The following is a 22,589-nucleotide window of genomic DNA, read 5'->3' as shown; positions in this document are numbered from 1 at the left end:
CAGAACGTTACCTGAAGGCGCTCCTGGGTGGCTCAACCCATGCTGTTGACAAGGCATACGGACTTCCCCGGACAACATGAAAAAGTTTTGAGGCTTTTCATTAAAGCAGTGATTCAAAATAAGTACACCCATTCAGATAAAACAAAATATTTTCTGAATAAAGCATAGGGATTAATCCAATTGACCCACAAGATGTTTGCATCCAGCTAAGCACTCTGCCTTGATTTTGCCATTTCTTGCTTGACACAGGCCAAAAGCAAACATGGCTTGGCAAGCTTCAGCAAATCCCAAGCATCAGAAGGAGCCTGGGTCCCAGTTAAGCGACTAAGTCAATGGTGGGATTTTCTATATGATAAATCAATGTGTGCCCCTCAGGCCTTTCCCCTTAGCACAGTGTTACGCTCTCAGGTCTCTCAAGAGATAACGGGAGAATAGCCAATTAGTACATTGCGTGGGGGACGAACAGGAGGTCTGAGAGATCATCTGGCTGTGGTGGAAAATGCCAGTGACATAAAGGCTGGAGGTCATTCAGAGGGCAGTGGAAGCAGCAGAGGATACCATGAATCTGAGAACCACCACAGGATGGCTCAGACGCTTTTTTAAATCGACAGGTTGCAAGGGCAAACTTCTTTGCAATCTCAAAGAGACATGAGGGAAAAGCACATAAAAAGCACCATAAAAAACAAAGATCCACACAGATACCTTTACGAAACTGCACAGGGCGTATATGCAACAGCTGCGTGTTTTCAAGGAAAGAAGTTCAGTGGGGTGTAATAGGATGCAGGGTTCCAGTTCCCACTCAGCTGTGGGGCTCAGTGGGTGGCTTGGGGCCACTCAGAGAATCTCAGCCCAACCTCCCTCACAGGGTGGTTGTGAGGATAAGACTGAGAGCAGAGGGAGGAGAATTATGTGAGTTACCCTGAGTTCTTTGGAAGGAAAAGGGACACGATATAAATATAATTTTAAAAACTTGAAAGGTTAACTGGTTGGGTCTACATGCAATGAGGTCATACAATGCAGCAACCCATCCTGCAAATAAATTACACAATGTGAGTTATTTGTGGAACAACTCAGATTCCCTTACCCCTCCATTCCCCCTTTTTATTTCAGAAATTGCCCTGCATCATCACCAAAATAACAGCCACTGACAAATCTGTTTCCCAGAGTGGGAATAAAATGAGCAGTCTTGCCTGGACAATGTCCTGGTAAGTGCTTGCGGCAAAAGTACCATAGACATTGATCAAGAAAACCTGAAAATTAGTTTATCTGTAGAGAGCTGCCAAGGAAAAGCAAAACTCGAAGTAACGATGTGAAGATCCACCCAGAATCCAGCTCTCTTGCACCCACTGGGCTTCCTTCCCATGCTCAGCCCCAGCCTAGGAAGTGAGTTCAGCTGAGATCAAGTCCACAAATGCTCAGGGACACTAACAGCTCCCTTCTTTGCACTGAATTATTCACCCAATTGAATCTACAATCCCCATGCACCAAGCGCAATGCGTGCAACCTGCAGCCAGTGCTGAGTGCTCACGCGCAATCCCCGTTGCTGCCCAAAGTATGTGCACACTGCCCATCAAGACAGCGCATGCGCAACCCCCCCTGCATTTAAGAGCTGAGCAAAGCCTTTCTCTCTTGTTATCCACAAGGAGCCCACGTGGGTTTCCACATGCAGATGCTTCCATAATAATATGCAGAGGTATTATTTATAGAGAGAGTGTTTTCTTCTTGGTCACTAGGTAGTGGCGCAGACATCACAATTCATTATCAGAGGCATTAAAAGAGCTACTATGACTTTAAATCAATACATTACAACATGATTAGAATCAATACATTACAACATCTGCATCATCAATTATTTCTTTAATTCCAAAAGCTCTTTAGTAGACTATTCCAGTTTGTTTCACACTTTTTTATTAACCATCTTGCAACTTAATCTAATTCTTAAGTCTTGCCACAGTCACAATATTTTAGATTAGATTGTTCATGAAGCATTCAATAATAGCAACTATGTAGCATTTTAACTGCTAATAATTATCTGGGATAAAATCTTTAGAACAAGCTAAGAAGGTGCTTAGCGGGTTCTCCAGTTATCTCTAATTGTAGGATTTGTCTAATTGTCTGGATGATTACTTCTTTCCAAAATTTCTCAGCTGAACAAGTCTACCCCATGTGGAGATAATGTCCTATTTGTTCGCAACTAGCAACTTGATTACGTAGCAGTAGATTTTCCTTACATTAATACATGTTGCCCACAATATAATTCTTATTTAAAATACAGAATTAAATGTGCTTAAATTCACTAATTTCAGTGAGCTTAAGTGCACATCTGTGTTATATAGTGATTTTGTGTATCTTTATGAATATCTGTTTAAATACTGCTGCAGTTTAAAATGACTGAGTCTCACTATTTTTAACAATTTGTTGACAATAATAAGCTTATTGCTTATTGCTCTTGAGACAGATTGAAAAATCTTAGAATCCTGTGGATGGTTATTTGAGAATGTGCAAATGCGTACTTTAAAACCCAGTCAGAATGTAATGGAAACTCTGACAGGCTTCTTTGAGGTTGACCGGTCATAAGGAAAGAAGGAAAGCTGAACACTATTCCTGGCTCAGCCAATGCTACTAAACTTACTACTTTTGCTTACAATTTCATCTATAAGGTGCGGTGTTGCCCTGCTCATGGTAAGCTTTGAAACATCTGCTTTACTCTGGGCATGTGAAGTGGACGAATGGCCCAACTGCTCTTGTACTTAAAGGCAAGTGTGCCCAGTGCTTTGCAGGAATGGCAGCCGACCACAGGTCGAAAGAGCATTGGAGAAATGCTAAGGCAGGCCACGGTCTTGCAAGCAAGATGTGTGACATTTGACTTTAGCCAGGCTTCCACAGGTGGAACTGCCTGTGAATCAAAAGCAAGCAACAAATGCCAGAACCCCACTTAACATTTTGGATATTAATAGGAAAACACTAGGGCAGGTGAAACACCCACACAGTAACTGCCAGAGCTTTGCTTGCCATACCGTACAGTATTTCAGAACTCAGATAAAGTTCTTTGATGGTGCAAGAGAATATCACGGGGAACAGGGAGAAAGCACATCGCCATCCAGAGCACGCAATGCAAATGCTGACTGTAAGATTCTTAAACCTCTTTGCACTGTACAATGAGATTCCTATTCCTAAAGAAGAAATGTGTGGAAATACCATGTGCTGGTGAGATTTTCCTCACACAGTCTGCAGTCTTCAGACGATCAAAAAATAAATAAAAATGCAGAAACAACCAGCACCAGACCCCCTGAATTGCCATGTTATCCCCCTACAAATAGGAGTCATCTTTAAGGCAAGTGATTCGTCTTCCCTGATTCTGGCTGACTCAGTGCTATAGCATTGCCCTTGTTGCCAGCAGTGAACAATATTTATTTGTTTTGAAGCCAAATTTATTTATACATTGCATACAATCTCTTCTAATTACAGAACACATTCTGTGCTAGTCCCCCGGCTACCTACAAGGCAGACAGGAATGAGAGCAGGGACTGTATGGTAAATGTTGTCTGCAAAGCACAAATGGACAGAGCAAGGTATGATGGATCTAAAAGAACCCAGGCAATCTAGTGGCAGCTGGCCACTTGATCTCCGTGGTCAAGGGCAACATGGGAAATACCGAGAGATAAAATTGTGGGTCGCTCGATGATGGGGGCATACTACCAAGCCTTCAGGGCACATAATTATAGACTCATAAGAAGGAAAGCCTTGCCAGCTGGTGGAGAGATTGTTTGTTCTGCGTGAGTGTTATCTCTGGGCCTGGCAGTTGAAGCTGTTAGCATGCCGACTCTTGGCACGACCAGACCGAATCACCTGGTGAGCAGCAGATTTACTGGTGGCCCATATGGAAATGCTGCCACATGCAAGTGCTTTTCGCTGGCTTCCATTATTTAGCTTCTCAGCCCCTGTCAATAGGCCAAGGATGAGATAAAACTTCTCTAGTGTTATAGTTAATTTCTCAGCAGCTTATAATGAACATTCCACATTCAACAGGACTTAGAAAATGGTCTGCTAAGCACAGAAAGAATCTGCTGCCCCAGATTCTTTGTGGTGCTTTCCTTTTGGTGGGAGTTGTCTGATGTTCAACCTGTGCCTAGCATCCTGTAATAGACCTCAATTTCTTTTGTTACATCCTTGGATAGGTCTGATGATAAGTTATTTTAAATGTCTGGGAGCAAGAGGGATACAGAAATGTTTTGGTTTTAAGCAAGCTTGTCCAGTTTCTGGATTTACTTCCTGTGATTGCACTTCTACCTTAATTCTTCACCAACCCCTTTAATCATCCTTATACCCTTCCAAAACACTTTCCAACTTGCCAACATCCTTGTAAAACTAAATTGGTTAAAAAAAAGGTCTTATCAAAATAAATCTAGGAGAAATAAGCAAACCTAAGCCCAATACAATAATGCTACATCCTAAAATGATGTGTTCTTCTCTGTTATCCCACCAAATCATTCTTGGCAATCCTATCTCTTGCCTTCATATTGTGAAAAAGATATTTTTCATAATTTAGGATCTAATTCTCAAATTGGCCAAGAACTCTCCACAAATACATGCTGAAAACTGGACTGGCTGAATGCAGCAACCACTCTTGTTCAAAACCAGCTTAGCAGTAGTGCTAATTTTATCTTGTTTTTTGTCAATGAGGAAAGTTTGGAATCTCTATAAAATCCAAATGGAGGACGGAGAGGAACACCTTTCCAAATAACCAGCAACTGTGACAAACTCAAAGTATCCTTGAAGCACAGTGAGTGATCAGAAGTCATCTTTAAAACTTTAGCCAACACACAGAGGGCTCGAAAGCTCTGACAAGTGTGACTGCATAACCCCTAAAGAAGCAGAAGAGGGGCAAGGGGGGTGGGGAGGGAATAAAATCTTTTATACAGCTCACACCTAGTCATCGTTATTTTTATACCATTACAGGACTGGGTAGCACCCACAGGACCCACGGAGAATCGCACGCACAATACCTTGTCGGGACCGCACAAGCAAGACAGGTCCATCCCAAAGGATTAGCGAAGCTGCGGGGAGACTCATCTCAGCGAGCTGTCGGTGCCTTCCCTGCCGTCTGTAGCACAGCTCCAGCACCCAGTCCTGCACAGTCTGAGTGCTAAGTCCTGATTCATGGTTTCAGGCTCCAGCCAGGAATGCAGCCATTGAAAACTCAGAACTATTTTTACTCTTGACCAGCCGCAGCCTCTGTTCTATAAAGACTTCTAAAGATAAAACCATCCCCAGCTAGTTAAGGGGGTGACTGTGGTTCTCTGGCATTCACTGTCGCTCTTGAATTGCACAATTGCTAACAGGAAAAAGTGATCTTCCCCACTGGCAATACCCTGAAAAATCCAGAGTCCAGCATTTGATCCATGTTTGCAATTCAAACAACAGCAGCAGCAGCAAAGCTAAATGCAACATATTTTTCCAACTTTATGCATTTGGGGTATGATGCCTTTCAAACACAAATTTTCATTTCACGTGCACCTGTGATTTTCTCGAGGGCGTCTGGTTTTTCCTTCCTGTTATGCATATCTTAGAAGACAACAGGATTGGCAACAACAGGACTAAAGGAACCCTGATGCAGCAAGCTAATACTGGGCTCAGTATCCAATCTCAAGCATGCAAGATTTATTTGGTCTAATATACCATCTCCAATCCTTCCACACACTTGCCCCCTTCCCTTAACTACTCCAAGCTCTGATGGTTAACAAAGAGGCGGCATCTGGCACACTCCACGTGTTTTGGACTCAGGTGTCAGAATCCCTGACCATTGGCCATGTCAATTACAAGAACTGTAATCCAAAACAACTGGATTATACCAAGTTGCATGTACATTCCCCACAGAAGGTCTCCAGGTGTTACGAAACCACTTCCTGCCATCAGCTCCCATTGAGCAAGCATCAGCGAACTATCTCGGACTGTTTACCTAACTAATGAACAGTCAGTAACTTTTATATAAAATAACATAAATTGAGTAAGTTGGCAAATGTGAACAATATCTACTCAATAGGATGCTGCAGACTCTGAAAAAAGGCACACTCACCGCACAGAGAGGACATAAAACAGGCCTGTCTCCCTAAGATGCATTGTAGCTACTGAAAGGACAATGTAATGAATTCTTATCAGAAGATACACACATTCGGCACAGCAGGAGAGATCCAAATCCACAGGTCACAGTAAAGACCTTTGATTTCTGTTATACAGAGGAACTGAATTCTCCAGTAACAGCATAAAAAACCATTTCTGCTGAGAATTCAGGGCCTCTGCTTCACATAACATTTTCTTAATGGAGTAACAATATCAAATTATTTTTGAAGTCAACTCAGATGGAGAAAGAGAAGGAGAAAGAGAACGCCGATGGGATTTTAATACCAACATGTACATTCAACCATGCTCTTTCAGAAGAAACTATGTTTATAGATATAAAAACAAATATGTGCCATCTGTATTTCTACTGTTTTGAGATAATAATATTTCTACTTTCTAGGGGATGGCCTACTAAAGTTTGAAGCACTTAGTCTCTACGAGGCCACCTGCCCCACGAGGGTTTTGTCCATGGATGCTTCCTGAAATAAAGGCACAGGGCTGTGACGGTCTTCGTTGCATCAGATCTCCTGGAGGAGCTGCCTCTTTCCGCATATGGGCTTCACCTCTGGCTGCTGCTCTCACTTGAATCTTCCTGTCTGAATTGTTTTCTCCTGAAATCAAATGCCCTCCTTCACCGTGTCCACACATCCCTTTTTACAAGCAAGGACAACTTTAGGAGACAGGGTCCTTTAAGCAAACACACACACAGCAAGCGAGGGAGGGAAGCAGAGAGAGACTTCAGAGCATAGGTAGCACACTGTTGTGCTTTTTTTCTTTTTTTGGTCCGGTGGCTGGACCCCTGGATCTTTTCAATACCCTGCACCATCCTGGTAAGATGTATTTATAAGGGAACAATAGTATTCAACAATATACACCAATGTTTCCTAAAAAGGAAAAAAAAGTTTGTTAATGAAGAAGTCTTCTGTTCTCTCAAATATTTCTCTATATTTTGTTGGAGTGTATGGATGAAAGGAACAGCAGAGCTTTTTATTCTGGCTTTTTCTACATACGGAGTTTAACCTGTTGCTTTACTGAGAATTCTTCCATTTCCAATGTCAGAGGTAAAAGTGTCCTTTACCATTTTTTTTGGGGGGGGGAGGGGTTGTATTTCTCTGATTTTCTATATAAGCTCCCCCGAGGCTTCGGCGAATGGGGCAGCCTAGAAATTTTCTAAATAAATAAATAAATTCTATAACACGACCACAAGGTGGCAATGCAGTATGACAGCAGACCTGCAACTTTTCAGGAGGTTTTTGTTCTAGTTTATCACAATCTAAACTTTAATACCAGACTTCCCTTCAGTCTCTCATTCTCTTTAAAAAAAAAAAGCTAGAAAACGTGAGAGAGGACAATGACATGGGGAAAAGGCCCACAAACTTCCATGAGTAAGGTATTACAAATGCACAATCAATGCTTCCTGCAGAGAAGTGCTCCCTTATAGGACTGCCACTCGCAAAAGTGGCTTCTATGGCTTCCATTCACAAGAGAGGACTGGGGAAGAGGGCACACCTAATCCCCTGGATTAACCACAGAAGTCTTATCGTGTTGCTGTCCATAACTGTTTCAATTAAGGTGCTCCTCTCTGCTACTGAAGGACTGAACCCTTGTCCTGCTACCTTTTCCTTTTCAAGCTAAAACTACTGCTGCCAGTAGACTATCCCAAAGTTATTTTTTTCCCTTATGGAGATCACCTCACTACATCCCAGAGGAAGGCCTTAAACCCACATCTACTGTGGCATCGCTCTCTCCCACTGACTGAGCCCAAAGAAATTCACAGTATTGCTTCTCATGACTTTGCTGTTATAGTATCCCCCGCCCCCCGTCCCTTGGGTCCTCATCTTTCTCCTTGCAGATGAATGTTCACTGACACTTACAAAAACAGACAATGTGAACTAGTACTTATGGATGTATCCTTCTGCAGTAGGAATGAAACCCTTTTTCAGGTAGGTCTGGAGCCTTGAGGTTCTATGGGCACTCTCTCCTAACCACTGGGCTATGGAGCTGCAAGAGGTACCGAGGTCTCTTCTGGGAACTGTGCCTGGACAGCATGTGCAGAAGTGGGCATAGGATGCATTCTGTGGTTTCACTGCAAGCTCACCATTGTCGTGTATTGATTGGAACTGCCTGTGCGCGGCTTGTGCAGGCTATGCTTTCTTATATAATGTTGTCTTTGTTGATGAAAGTCCATAGGATCGCAACTACATCATGCTAGCACAAGCACTGACACTGCAAGCATCAGCATCAGGATCAGCATATAAACCTGAAGCATCTTTGGAAGTACTGATGGAAAAGTAACCAGAAACCTATCTTCTTTTATCTTTTTCTTTTTTGACAATTATAATGGCCTATCACCTGCACATTTATCCAACCAATTAGGCAGGTGTCTACAGTTAACCTGCCTTATCTAGAATAGTGTCTTCCAAGGGTTATAAAATGGAAAGTTTGAATGGTATTCTTGGTTCTGCCAAGCACAACATGAAGCCATCTGATTGTGTCATATCAATCATAAACAGCTTTGATTATCATATTACCTGTTCTTTACAGCCACTTTTATAGGTTACTTTGAAAGCCCCTCAATAAAATGCTAACAACAACAAAGGATTAACAGCAGTGGTGCATCCTACGACAATCCTTGGATGATACTGAGTCCCAAATAGATATAGTAAAAAACTAAGGCTGCACTCCTACTCATGGTTAGTAGGAAGTAAGCTTCATTGAACAGCACTGCATTTATTTTTAAGTAAACATGTTGATGTTAGGAATATTTAACTGCATCTGTCCTCACTCTCTCAAGAGTAAATGAGAAGGGGGGGGGGGTAAAAATAGCACATTCCAAAGCCTTGTTTACTCCACATCCTCCAGTTAATTGTTTCCTAATCTCTTTTTGCATACGCAAATGCAAATACACATAGATTGTTCCTCACATACAGGTACTCACTCTTCATTTTCTCATGGGAAGACAGCCTCCAGGCCTAGTGCCTGCAATGAGTTCTTCCTAATTCCCACAGTGCTCAAGAATGATATGAGGATTTGTAATATTTGCAGCCAGCTTCTTAACTGAGGGAAACTTATTTACGGACAAAAAAATTGCAGGTGCAAATCCTGGAGAAAATTCTCTCACAATATTATCCAAATCCCTTTGCCCCAGTGTATACTTGTGAACTGGAGAGCTTGTACATAGGAACCCCCTAACAAGACAGAAACTATAATTCATGCCCAATATCTGTTTTACTACAAGAAAACAAAACATAGGCAAATCCACCATTTCTACCACATAGACTTAAAGTTCATTTCCAACTAGGAGCCTTTTCACTTGTCCTTTCAGCAGCTTGTTTTCCTTCTATCCTTCCAGGTAAGATTAGCAAATGACCACAGATAACGCCATAAACATAGAGATAGAAGGACTAGAAGTTGCAAATGCTTTCCATTGTTCCTAACACCCTTGCAAAAATAGCATTAAGACTCATAGATATATTTTTTCCTACACACCAAAAACATTTGCTGTTATTGAACATTTGAGTGGGCAATATCCTAAGTAATTCTGTTTCAGCAGGAAACATTCAATAACACTAAATGCCAGAAAACTAGTGCTAAACATTTCCCTTATCCTGGGAAATTAAAAATGCTTATGTTGCATAAAACTGAAGTTAACCTATTCTGTATCAAATCACAAACAATGTAATATTCAATGATAACCGGAGGTCCCCCCCACACACACACACACACAAAGATGTCCCTTCTCTTGCTTAGGGGCCTTGCTTGATCTACTCCCATCATTTCAGGGAAAAAAGGCTTTTATATAGTATGAGAGAGATTAGTGGCACCTACTCCTTTTCCATGGAAGTTTTCATCTGGTGGCAGTTACCACAATGGAATACATGTTTTCCCATGTTCGGCATTAGCAGTCATCTAGAGGTTCAATGTACAGCGATACCTTGGTCATGAATTTAATTCGTTCCATGATTCTGGTCGCGAACCAAATTGGTCATGAACCAAGTCAAATTTCCCCATAAGGTTCAATGCAAATATTATTATTATTATTATTATTATTATTATTATTATTATTATTATTATTACATTTCTATGCTGCCCCTTGCCGAAGCCTCGGGGCGGCTTACAACACAATAAAATACATTGAAATACAATAGAACATAATAAATTACCATTAAATACAAAAATACAAAAAATACATTGAGTTTCAAACATAATAATATAAAATTAAAATTATCAGTATAAAATAAGTAAATAAAAATATAGGAGGAGAAAGAGAAGGAAGAAGAAGTTGCCCTGGCCAGATCATATGTTTTAACAATTAAAATGATGTTTAAATAAAAAGGTCTTTACCTGGCGCCGAAAAACCAGTAACGACAGTGCCAGGCGGACCTCTTTGGGGAGTGAATTCCATAGGCTGGGCGCCACCGCAGAGAAAGCCCTCCTCCGAGTACTTACTCTCCTAATTTCTTTCATGGAGGGTTCCCGGAGAAGGGACTCTCCCGCAGATCTCAAGGGGCGGTCGGGCATATACGGACGTAAGCGCTCGTTTAGGTAGCCAGGACCCAAGCCATTTAGGGCTTTATAGGTCATAACCAACACCTTGAATTGGGCCCGGGCTTCAATGGGCAGCCAGTGAAGCTGACGGAGGACTGGAGTCATGTGAGCATAACGCCCCGTCCCCATCAGCAACCTGGCAGCTCTATTTTGCACCAATTGAAGTGTTCGGACCGTCTTCAGGGGAAGCCCCACGTAAAGCGCGTTACAGAAGTCTAGGCGGGAAGTCACCAGCGCGTGTGTCACTGTCGCCAGGCAGTCGTACTCCAGGTAGGGGCACAGCTGATTAATCAGCCGAAGCTGAAGGAAGGCGCTCCTCGCCACCGCTGTCACCTGAGCTTCCAAAGAAAGCTCCGGGTCGAGGAGTACTCCTAAGCTGCGGACCTTGTCCCTAAGAGGGAGTGTTAGTCTGTTCTGAATCATATGTATTTTTTTAACCACAAAAATATGAAACAAAGTACAGTACAGTAGAGTATGGAGAGAGAGAACACCAACCTTGCTTGAGGCGACTTCTGGCGTGGAGGACAGGAAGGTAGGTGGGGAGGAGGTTATTGTTTGGAGGGAGAGTTTGCGACCGCAATCTCAACTAGAGGAAGCCGTGACCACATGTCAGAGTGGGGAAGATGGCCGCATTCGTGATCTTCCCTGCACGAACACGATCGCAGCCATCTTCCCTGCACGAACACGAATGTGGCCATCTTCCCTGCTCGAACACACTCTTAATTTACTGCAACCTCAGAATGATCAACAAATGGGACTTAGCAGATTCCTCCACTTATGCATCTTAACTACCCATCCCAATGCACAAATAAAGACAGATGCAAATTATAGCAAGCAGCTGCTACCACATCCACATGTGTATGTAAACATGCATCTGTACACATGTCCTTAAACAACACAGAAATACTAGGATTTTCTGCAGAGTAGTAATGTGCACACGGTGAGCATATTCTACTTCGATAAATTGAGGAATTTAGTTGACCACCACTGGCAAAGTTTCAGTGTAAAGAAAACACATTTTTAAAAAGTTACCATATTGGCAGATGCAAAAAACTGGCTAGTCTTTACCACTGGACTGGCATTTATTTAGTGCTGAGCCCTAATAGCAAATCAGAAGGATACAACATAGAAAACTAATTTATCAGGAAAAAAACCTGCATATTTTGTACACAAATATTATAACAGTAACAATTATAAAAATAGTATTTAAAGCACAAGTAAAATGCTCACCAAGAAGTCCAGGTGAAAGTCTATTTTTAACCATTTGTTCAGGAATATATAAGGAATATAAGGGCAGGCAAAACTGATCACAACCTTGTTATAAACTTCATAGATGCAAATGTGGAAGCTTTCACATCATGGACACAAATAGCCAATCCAGAGGCAAGGACACTTCAGGGTTGGTCCATAATGTAGCAAAGGTGAACAAGAAGAGGAGTATCCCTGTTAAAGCATCTTTTGCTTTTCACGGGGGGAGGTAAGGATTAGAGTTTGTCTAGACCATACATAAACTTCTACACACATACCCAGAGTCACACAACATGGCAGCCTTCCATGTTTAATTACCTAAGGGAGCTGTTGCATTGTGCCATGCATCCATGAATGTTCGGCTTGTCATGGCTTGCTGTGTCATGTGAATGCAGGTGGCCTTCTCATCTTTGGTGAAGTAGACCTTTGCCTAAGAAATCCCAAGGTGCAATCAATTACCAAGACCTGAAACGCTCAACCTTGTCTTCTAGTTGCACAGTGTGCCTTGGCATCCACTTGGAAATGAGTCAATCCCACCCAGTTTTCTGACAGTTGTAAATCCTTAATATTCCCTTCCAAGTATGCCTCATCTGCTGCTAGTGTGAAGTAAAAAATTATTTCTGTCTATAGTTTGGGTAATTTAAATGGCAGTAGCCTCCACCTCAACCAAGGAGAAAAAGCAAATTACATCACTGGTAGCTACTGAAGGAAACAGTCTGCTATAGTCTATATTCTCTGCTATTAAATGTGTGCATTCCCATCAGGTTTCTTTGCTGATAAACTGGTAGGAACAGGAGGACTACTGTGTTAGAATTGCTCTCTGTCTCCACTAGACAGTAATACTGCTGCCACATGTTTTAACTTCACTAAATGGAATCATGCAGGCTCAGCAGTGACCAAAAGCAAAACAAATCACCTTTACTTCAATGGACCCTTTAATCGTATCTGAGCAGTGTATTCAAACGCAAAATGTTTTGACTCATGGATGTGACCTGTATCCTTCATTTCCCTTACTGCAACATCTACCATTCAACTTAGAATTCGGAATGCCCTGCACATTCAAAAGTGTCAAAAGAGAAAAAAAATATGAAAGTCTAAGTAGTGTCCTATCTACAACGGTTTGGATTATTTTCTCTCTCCTCTTAATACAAGATGCTGTTATACAGTAAGCCTCCAGACTTAAAAAGAACTATTTACCCACTGGCTGAACAAACTTCAGATTACCCTTTCTTTAATATGAAAAAGTGTTTGCAGACTTTGCATATGAACTATGTATAAGTGGGGGTGTATGAACAACCTGTCTGGGGATGAAAACCAAACAGACGTTTCCGGTTTGGCCCCAAGGATTCCATTCTGACATCAACTTGGAAAGTCAAGCCAATATGCCAGTTCTGAGTTTTGCTTAATAGCAACCATTTCAGTGTGTGTGTGTGTGTGTGTGGGTTTTTTTTTTTTTTTTTTTTTTTTTTGGATTTCGGAATTGGCACATGCTGTGTTGTTATTCATTTACCAGCCATCTTGTGCAAGTACACACAAGCCTGTCTGCCCACTATGTAGCCCCACAGAGACATATTACTGTCATGTCAATAACCCTGTCAGTTTTATACTCCTCAAACTGCTCCTGAAGATTGCCAGTAATTTTTTAAAAATTAAAAGTATAACAACACTTGCACAAATTGCAATTTGCACAAATGGTGGATCTGGAAAGAATGCACTTTTTTTTCCAGACTGAAAAAGAACATCACTGCAGTACTTACTTGAACAGACGTGCTGCAGAATCCCACCAAGCCTTAGACAGAATTTAATTTCCATCATCACACATCCTTGTGGATTAGCCATGATATTTCGCAAAGGGTGATTCTGTGTTAGCCCCATGCTCTGAAATTGCCTTTCTTTCTTTGTTCACTTTACAGGAAATCCACATGACATCACTGTCACATAATTGCATTCTCTTTTGTCCCCCTCCCGCATCTGAATAGGGTTTTTTTTTTAATTATCTGTGGCAAGGGGTTTTTTTTGCTTAAAAATCATCATTGCAATGCTAGCCTTGCGGGCAGACAAAATGTTATTCAGGCATCTCAGAGAAACTGTTTCTTTACATTGAAAGGCTCCTCTTTACAGTTAATCCATTTTATTGTTTTTGCAGACAGTGGACTAGTGATGAATTGCCCCTCTTTAAGCTACTTTTTTGACTGGGGTGTTAAGTTGCTCGTTTCTTTCCACTCTTTCTTGTATCCCTTTTTCTTTACTTTTTAGGGAAATAGCACTATTCCATTATAATGAAAACTGGGGCAAAAGAGGGGAACACAAAGAAAGTTTCATACACACGCAGACAAAACTTATATAATATGGGGCAATTAAGGGGCAATTCACTATTAATCCCTAGCTTTGCTGGGCAGGAAATTCAATATGCTGAGCAAATGGGCTCAGCCTACAAATAGGAAACCTTAATATCAGAATTTTTTGTTGCAAATTGAAACTTGCATATGTCAAGTTTTTGGTCATGTAGAAGGGCACTACTGAATAATATACCAACCTATTTTAATTCTGCATCCAGAAAATTATGGAAAAGCAATGCCTCCACACATCTATGTTGGGGCCCCACAATGAATTCTTTAACCCTCTGTGATGCTATAGCACATGCAAACCCATGAACAGTGCATGAACAACCCATGATGAATCATGGTGTGTCATCCGAACCCAGTCAACCTAAAGGGCACTAGTATGGAAGCAATCAAGTTAAATTCATCTAAAAACACAAATAAAGCCATTTTGAAAATAAGCTTACAGATTATCCATGAAGTAATGGCTTTTGTTTTACTACCTTCTTTTCAATTTCAAATCAATCATAAATACTTCCTTTCTTATAGCATTGCTACACCTTTTGCTTCCTTGAATGCATGACATATTTAATAGAGAGTTACTTATGCACTTTCCCGGATATACGTCAAAAGTAGTAAGTTCAGGAGAAATGATATCTTTCTCTCCACTCTACATTCAAACAATATCTGGTCTTGAAGGATGGACACGTTGCTCTTTCTATTAATGAAAATATGTCTTTAGATACAATGTGCAAACAATACTAAATGGCAAGTAGGATTGATAGCTCAAACAGAAGTGGTATTTGTGAGTTTATATGGAGCCTACATATCCAGACCAACTATGAAATTGCCACCAAAAATCCCCCTCATCCTAAAATCCCTTATTTAAGTTTCCAATAAAACTCTTGTATAGAACAAACATCTTTTAAATACTGAATTCAGTTACCTGATTTTCAGATAATTCTAAGCTATGGTATGGCTTGTTGAAATCTTGTTTGTGTCCAAACCATCCCAACAAACAAATCATGGTTTGCTAAACAGCAAGAATCCACAAACAGAAGTCATGGTTTGATGTTGGCTTATAAAATCTGGTTTGTTTGAACTCTGGCTTTTTGTGATATCAAAATCAAGAACTGACGTATTCCCTGCTTGTTTGCATTGCCTAAAAATGAAAGAGCAGCCTGAAATGAATAGTGCTGCAAAACTGGTAAGAGAAAAACTAACTAGAAAAAAGGAAAAATGAGCCATACTCATCAAGAAAATAAATTAACTGCTAAAAGCAACAAACTACATTTAATGTAAAACATTAATGTAAAACATGGCTTTGTGTTACATGCAAACACAGACGGACACTACTAAATAGTGTACATAAGATTGTCGCCATAATGTTGCTCATCATACCCTGCCCCATTTCATTATTTTGATTCAGTTGGCTTAATGTTTCTTACATGCACACACAAGATAGAACAAGTCTAATAAATGAACAAGCAGACACTGGGGCAGATGCTGATAAAATGATGCAAGCCACAGGTGTGCAGCAATACTAGTCCACTGACAGCAATCATCCCGCACAGAAGCCTGGTGGGGAATACAGTTCCGCCAAGAGGAGCTACTGGGCTCTAATAGTTTCAGAAGCCTCTGTTCTGAATGGAAAAGCATCGTGGGCAAGTCAAATAAATGTCAATGTACTTTAGCAGACAGCATTTTTGTCACTTGCCATGTACTGCCACAGATCTGGGTGGATAAAAATAAATTATTTTTTTTAATTTCAATTGGATTTTTTTAAAAAATGCTTTTTAAGGGAAAAATCTATCTAAAGATACTTGTCTGCTTAAGATACATTATAGTCCAAAGGTTATTAATCATGTAATATTTATTTATTTATTTATTTATAACTTTTATATTCCACGCTTCACAGTTTTTCTTTCTTTATTTTTATTTAACGTTTTAATATACTGTCAAATCATTACAGAATCTCAAGATGGTTTACACAGAAGAAAAAATATATAAATATTTATTAAAGCCATTATTACAACAATAAAATACCATTATTTTTTTAAAAACTGGGGAAATAAAAAGGTTTTGGCCTGGCACTGGGATGAATAAAGCATCAGTGCCAGGGACACCTCTCTGGAAAACAAGTCCCATAATGTGTGGAATTACATGTAGCATGAGGCTGCATATTCATGCAATCTTTAAATTTTTTGGCCAGTGGATTCCATTAACCCATTCACAGTGGCATGCTCTTCCAGAGATTTCTGTAAGATATCAGGCAATTTTTCTATCTAGAAGTTGTTATCACAAATGCTTGGTTTTACAGCTCCCAAAACTGAGGATTTGTGCCTACAGAGATCACATGCCTCTTCTTCACAGCAAAAATGTTATAAAATACACATACAGGTTTGAGGAAATGACCTTAATCCCATTGTTCCTTTGCAAATCTATGTATACAGAATCAACAGTTTACCCCTTAAGTGCTAAGTTTCAAAAACATCAATGAATAGAAGAATGGGAGTGGAATAGATCTGCACAAGAAGCTAAGTGTGAGAAGGCACCAGTCTTTGGATCTTTTTGTGTGTAGCCTGAGGTTTATTCATATTATTCCTAAAGGAGAAAACCTATAATGGCAACAGACTGTAAGAGAGAATCAATTTGGGAAGTTCCTTTACCTTCAGGTAAGGAGGCATACATGCAAATTATGTAGAAAACCATGATTTAAATCTAGTCTTACTAACTAGTGATTTAAATCGTGATTCAAATCAATTTGATTTAAATCACATCTACCCTGCCGCTGATATTTGTGTGCAAAAGATATCAGCATGGCAATCACTTCTAAGCACATTTTCTTCCCGAGACAGACTAGAGAGCCAGACAAAATGGTAGGATGGAAACCATGACATAACACACAACCATGTCTATGGCATAAGTTAAAACTTTCCATCTTGTGCTCTACCACTTTTTAAGTCTCCCCAGTCAAGGCTCCATATTAACCTCTTACAACACTCATATCTCGTACATCAAATAAACCCAATGCATTGGAAAATGGTAAAGTCACAATCATTCTGGCCAACAACATTATATACTTGACAGTTCCATTTTATTATACTGTTGGCAGTGTGAAAAGCTTTTTACTCCCCATTTAACAGCTATTTTCACAGGAGCTGCCACGGCTATTAATATTATGGCACTGGTAGACCAGGCTCTCTTTTAGTCAGGGTCTCAGATCAGCTGAAATATCAATTTGCTGAAGAAAATATTTAAATGGTTCCATTTTGCTCCAGCTGACAAATACTGGACACATTAAAGAAGCTTATTTATCACTCTGACCCACCTTATTTATAAAATTGCAATGTTCTTTTAAAAATTTTATCATTATTTGCCACCTGCCTGATATTTTAAAAATCAGGACATGTTTATGATTTTCTTTCCTTTTTACCTTAAACTGCTAGACATTTTCACAAAGAACTGGTCACATTCTGGATATTAGATGCTCTTTCATGCATACAAGTTTGTGCACAGTAACAATGGCTTGGATCTAGACAACCTTCCTCAACCTGGTGACTTCCTGATGTGCACAACTCCCAGGATGCCTGACCATTGGCCATGCTATCTGGGGCTGATGGAAACTGAAGTCCAAAGCAAATGGAAGGCAATCAGATGGAGATGTCTGATCTAGGGTGGCATTTTCTCAATGGGCTGGTAATCCAATGGTTGCGGACACTCAGGGAATGAAAAATGGAGTGATACTTTTCACCATTCCCCACTGCACTCCTCTGTAGTAACCTCCTACTGTTTCTTCGGACTTCTAAGGTCTGGAGCCAAATAGGCGGGGCAGGACTTGAAGAAAGGGGAAATCAGTGATTAATACCTCCTTCTTCCACAAGCTACAGGTTCAAGAAAGTGGAATTCCACTCATAAGTACTTTGAATGCAAACAATAACTTTAATTAATCAGGCAATCTCTGTTGAATAGTTTTTAAACTACAAAGCTATGAGCTTTGGTTTGTTAAGAGTGAGTACAGAAGCCCAAAAGAAGAGATCTAAGGAGGCTTAAGCATGGGAGATAGAATTGGACTATGGAAAACTAAAGGCCATGCCAAAGGAGTGAGAAATAGCAGCAGTACAGGCCATTGAAAGGGTGTTGCATTTTCACATTAGATCCATCTTCAAATCACTTTCTCAGCCGTAAAACTTACTGGATGACTTTGTCCAAAGTCACTCGCAGATTACCCTACTTTAACAGTCTCTTCTGAAGACAAAAATCAGATAAGCATCTATATGATACCTCACCACAAGGCTCTGGAAAGAAACCAAAAGCAAAAGCAGTTATCTAAGCTATGGGACATGAAATTTGTCAAAGCAGTATTTCACTTACTGGGCTAAAGAAAAATGGAGGCTAAGGTCTTGTCTGCTTACCAGTGCTAACTGTGAAGTAATCTCCATTATGGTTGCCTACTGCACTCATTATTTAAGGTATTACTAGAATTTGGACATAGATATCTCAAAGGAATGTTATGCCTTACCAAGAACAGAGGAAACCATGGCTCTTATTCAAGCATTTTCCCAAAACATGGTTTGTCCTAACCATAGTTTAGAACTCAAATCATGGTTTAACACAGGGCTGAGCATTAGCCAATTCAAAAACCCAACAGAATGCCTCAATATGAAGGAAGCCCAGCCCCTGTGGTTTATAGCTAAGGACCTATTCCCCTCATCTCTTACCTTCTAAGACTTAGCATCTCAGTAACTGGAGTTGGCCTCAAGCTGTGCAAGACAGATTATTGAATTTTGTCAGTTCTATGTCAATTCGAAAATGGTGCTCAGGCATCGCTAAGGAACAATCTTGTGTCCCTTAGATATTATCTGAGGGGCTACTGAGGAATTAAAAAAATCTCTTGAAATTGTCTGACCATGAGAGAGACGGGCAACACCAGCAAGTAATTTTATTTTTAAACCCCCCCCAAAATCCCCCTCTTTATTGTAGGTACACACTATCAATGATTAGTAACAGAAAACATCGCAAAAGAAAGCATTCAGTTACTTTTGTACATGGTTATCTTGACCTACACTTCAGGTGTCAACACATCTGCCTTCAGGATTATCCTTACAAATGCTGACCTTCTAGGAAGAGGTTTATTCCATAGTTTCAACCCTCTTGTTTGGTCATCAGGAAAAAAACTATATTCTTCAGTGTCATGGGCTGTTGGAGATTCTCCCCTGCAAGGATGGGGACAGTGTTCCAACCTCAGTCAAAGAACCATGCTAGCTGCTCTTCAAGATTGGTAAATCCACCTCAGAAAGGGGGAAAGGGGGGCATTTCAATGGATAAAGGGAGGAGACCAGAGAGGCCAGGGTACAAGCTATGCTGAGCCTCTTCTACCCACCACCTTGCCTCACTTTTTGAAGTACAGTCACAAGATGGCACAAAAAAGTCCAGTTAATGACATTGTAATGGCCACCCAGAAAGTGAGATGCTAACAGGCAGCTCTCAAGCAAATAAAATAAATAAATAAGTCTCCAGGGTGGAAAGACAAGGAGGGAGATTGCCCACACTCCCACACTGCCCATCATCCTGACCTGCACTGTACTGAAAATCTTGGAGATGGGCCTTCTAGCATCATCCCCCACAGCTTACTTAAGCACAAATTGGTGTGACATCTGCATTGAGACAATGTCTGACCATCAAAAATGACTTGAAGAGTCGTGAGACCCTTTGGGTACAAACAGGTTCCAGGCTAGCTTTGCATTTCTGCACACTGATTTAGTGGAAAGGTTATCAGGAATGACACATCCACTCATGCCTTCAATCCCAAATAGTGCTGTGTAACAAATGCCTACAGATGAGTTCAGATACAAGTGGAAACTGGAAGGATAAATAAGATTCCCACAGCAAATTGAAAGGGAAGAGCCCTAAAACAATGTGTGACATGGAGCATTTATCTTAGCCACAAAAAGTCTCCTAGTAGATGACAAGAAATCTTATTTTTGTTCTTATTTTGCCTGCAGACTTCCTCTGCTCATGGTCTTCCATATTTTTACAGTAAAAAACCCTTCCCTTTGCTTCCAGCTTTTCTGCAATAATGGTTGTTTCAACATTTCCCATTACTATTGCAGTGCAGACTAGCTAACCTGAATATTTTTTAAGGTTACTGACTTTCGGAGACTGTCCACACTGCAGGAGTGAACCTTGGAAGTTGAGTTATCAAATACCGACCATGCGCTGGTCAATGCTTACAGTTATTAATTTAGGATGACCTGCAGTGCAGGTCAACAGGACTCCTTTTTGTGCAGTGGTAATTTGTAATGGCCAAGATCTCTTCTTGCCAATGTCAGAATGTAGGACATGGAATAATCAATTCAAGTTGCAGCAACCCAGATTCAGACCGGACATCAGGAAAAGCTTCCTCACTGTCTGAGCAATGCGACAGTAGAGCCAGCTGCCTAGAGAGGTGGTGGGCTTTCCCACACTAGGGACATTCAAAAAGAAACTGGACAGCCATCTGAGTGGGATGGTGTAACTTGGTGTCCTGCAACAGCAGGGGGTTGGACCCCATGGCCTTCATGGTCCCTTCCAACTCTTCTATGATTCTATGGCACTGATATCTCTTCTTCCCAATTCTCATACACAAAGCACATTCCTTCTTGTCTGCTTGGACTGTGCAGCTCTAGGAATCCTGGGCTATCTCCCTAGGATTCAGTTGTTTTGGTTCTCTCTCTGTCAACCTTTTAAGGCCTTGGCTGAAAATTACTCAACTGCACACGTTCAGCTAATGAGCAAACTTCTTTGTATGTTCATGTTATTTAACACCATCAATAGTGGGGAGAATTAACATGAACAACTGCACGAGCCATAATGCAAAAAGCCACTTCACGTGCACCCTTGTAGATTGGCAGCCATAATATTTTATTTCTGGAACTAAGTTCAGAAATGCTAAAAGTGCTGGCACAAAATGGGAAATGTGCCCCTCTGAACACATGCCTATTTTCAGCATGGCAACACCTCTGTGGCTCAACTGGGATGTCACACCAAACCGTAGTCTGTGACCCAACTGTGGCAGAGCATAATATCTGAACTGAGAAATAACTGCTTGCCCTCAGAGACAAAAGCCATGATTTCAAATGGGCTTGCAAAGCATAAGCTGTGCCAATTATGGCTTGCCATGGAGTCAAGCCTGGTAAGCCAGTTGTGGCCACTGTCCATCTTCTGAAGCCACCTCTGCATAAGTTTGGCAGTACTCAGGGGCAGAAAGTGAAATTGCCCAAGCAACTCTTGGGTAGTTGCCTCCTCAACTTATGAATTGTGGTAGTTGCCCTCAACTCAGTCTTCACTGGTGGTGCCGTGTATATAACAAGGCTTTCAGAGCCGTTCTCAGTACAAGATTTAAACAAAATGAACAATTAAAATCATTAGCATGTTTTAAAACACACAGCAACATCCACACAACAAGTCAGGTTGGAAAAGTGTGAGATGAGAAGGGAGTAGTGCTTGGAATACATCCCAATATTCAAGCGACTGATGGAGGAAACTGTGTGGAAAAGTGGGGCGGGGAAAATGCTCCAGAAACTAGATAGCAGTGTACTGTGCAATCCAGAAAACTAACTGTCCTTCAGCTGCACCCTAAGAATCACGTTTTTAAAAAACATGCATTTAAAAAAACCCAACTAAGAAGGTCGGGGACAAGTGTTGCTCTTGAGCAAGCAAATTTCATAGTTTTCAGGCAGCACACTGGAAAAAACCCTTTCACTGATCCTGCCCAAGTTCCTCCACAGCTAACAGCGCCCTCCAAAAAGCCTCTGCTAAAGACCTTGATGCCAAGGCAGATTCACACAGAAACAGGTGGCCCATTAGTTAACATCTTCCTCAGATAAAAGAGAAGTGAGTCAAGGCCAGGGGTGTTTTTCCTTTCTGTCAACTCACTTCAAACTATGATTTAAATGTTCAGATGCTAAATTAAAGATTCAGTGTGTTGTTACCTGCAGGTTAATCTTGCCAAGAGAATATGGTAAAGTCGTTTGTATATTTAAAAATTATGCACAAATTATCAATAAGGCATGATTCAGATATTAAAACTCAGTACACATCTCAACACTATTTCACAAGGTATACATTCAGCCATTTTGGAACAGCTGTAATCCATATTAATCCATGTCTTTTTCCACAGCTTTGTATAAAGCAGAAAAAGAAACAGCTTTACTATGGCAACTCCAGGGAAAAGAGCATCAGTAATGTAGAAAAGATTACACTTATCATGCGAGCACCAAAATGAAAAGAGATGATACTACCTATTGGCTGTGGTATTCTGCTAACTTTATCCATCTCTTTTTTATGCTAAATGCATTCATATTCTGAATC

The 22,589-nt window shown here is 40.7% G+C and overlaps 1 protein-coding gene across 1 annotated transcript in view; it reads right to left on the bottom strand.

Annotated features, from left to right (window-relative positions):
- TSPAN4 (tetraspanin 4) overlaps window positions 1–5,203 on the bottom strand; it is a 325,749-nt gene extending 320,546 nt beyond the window's left edge. The window contains exon 1 of the mRNA XM_044425531.1: window positions 5,007–5,203. Within this exon, the coding sequence (XP_044281466.1) occupies window positions 5,007–5,073 (67 nt within the window). The 5' untranslated portion in view covers window positions 5,074–5,203. The remainder of the gene's footprint in view (window positions 1–5,006) is intronic.
- Between the last annotated feature and the right edge of the window lie 17,386 nt (window positions 5,204–22,589).

The sequence above is a fragment of the Varanus komodoensis genome, unplaced genomic scaffold (assembly GCF_004798865.1).
Source record: "Varanus komodoensis strain SLA01 unplaced genomic scaffold, ASM479886v1 scaffold16, whole genome shotgun sequence".
NCBI lineage: Eukaryota > Metazoa > Chordata > Lepidosauria > Squamata > Varanidae > Varanus > Varanus komodoensis.
This window is presented reverse-complemented; position numbering and strand designations above follow the sequence as displayed.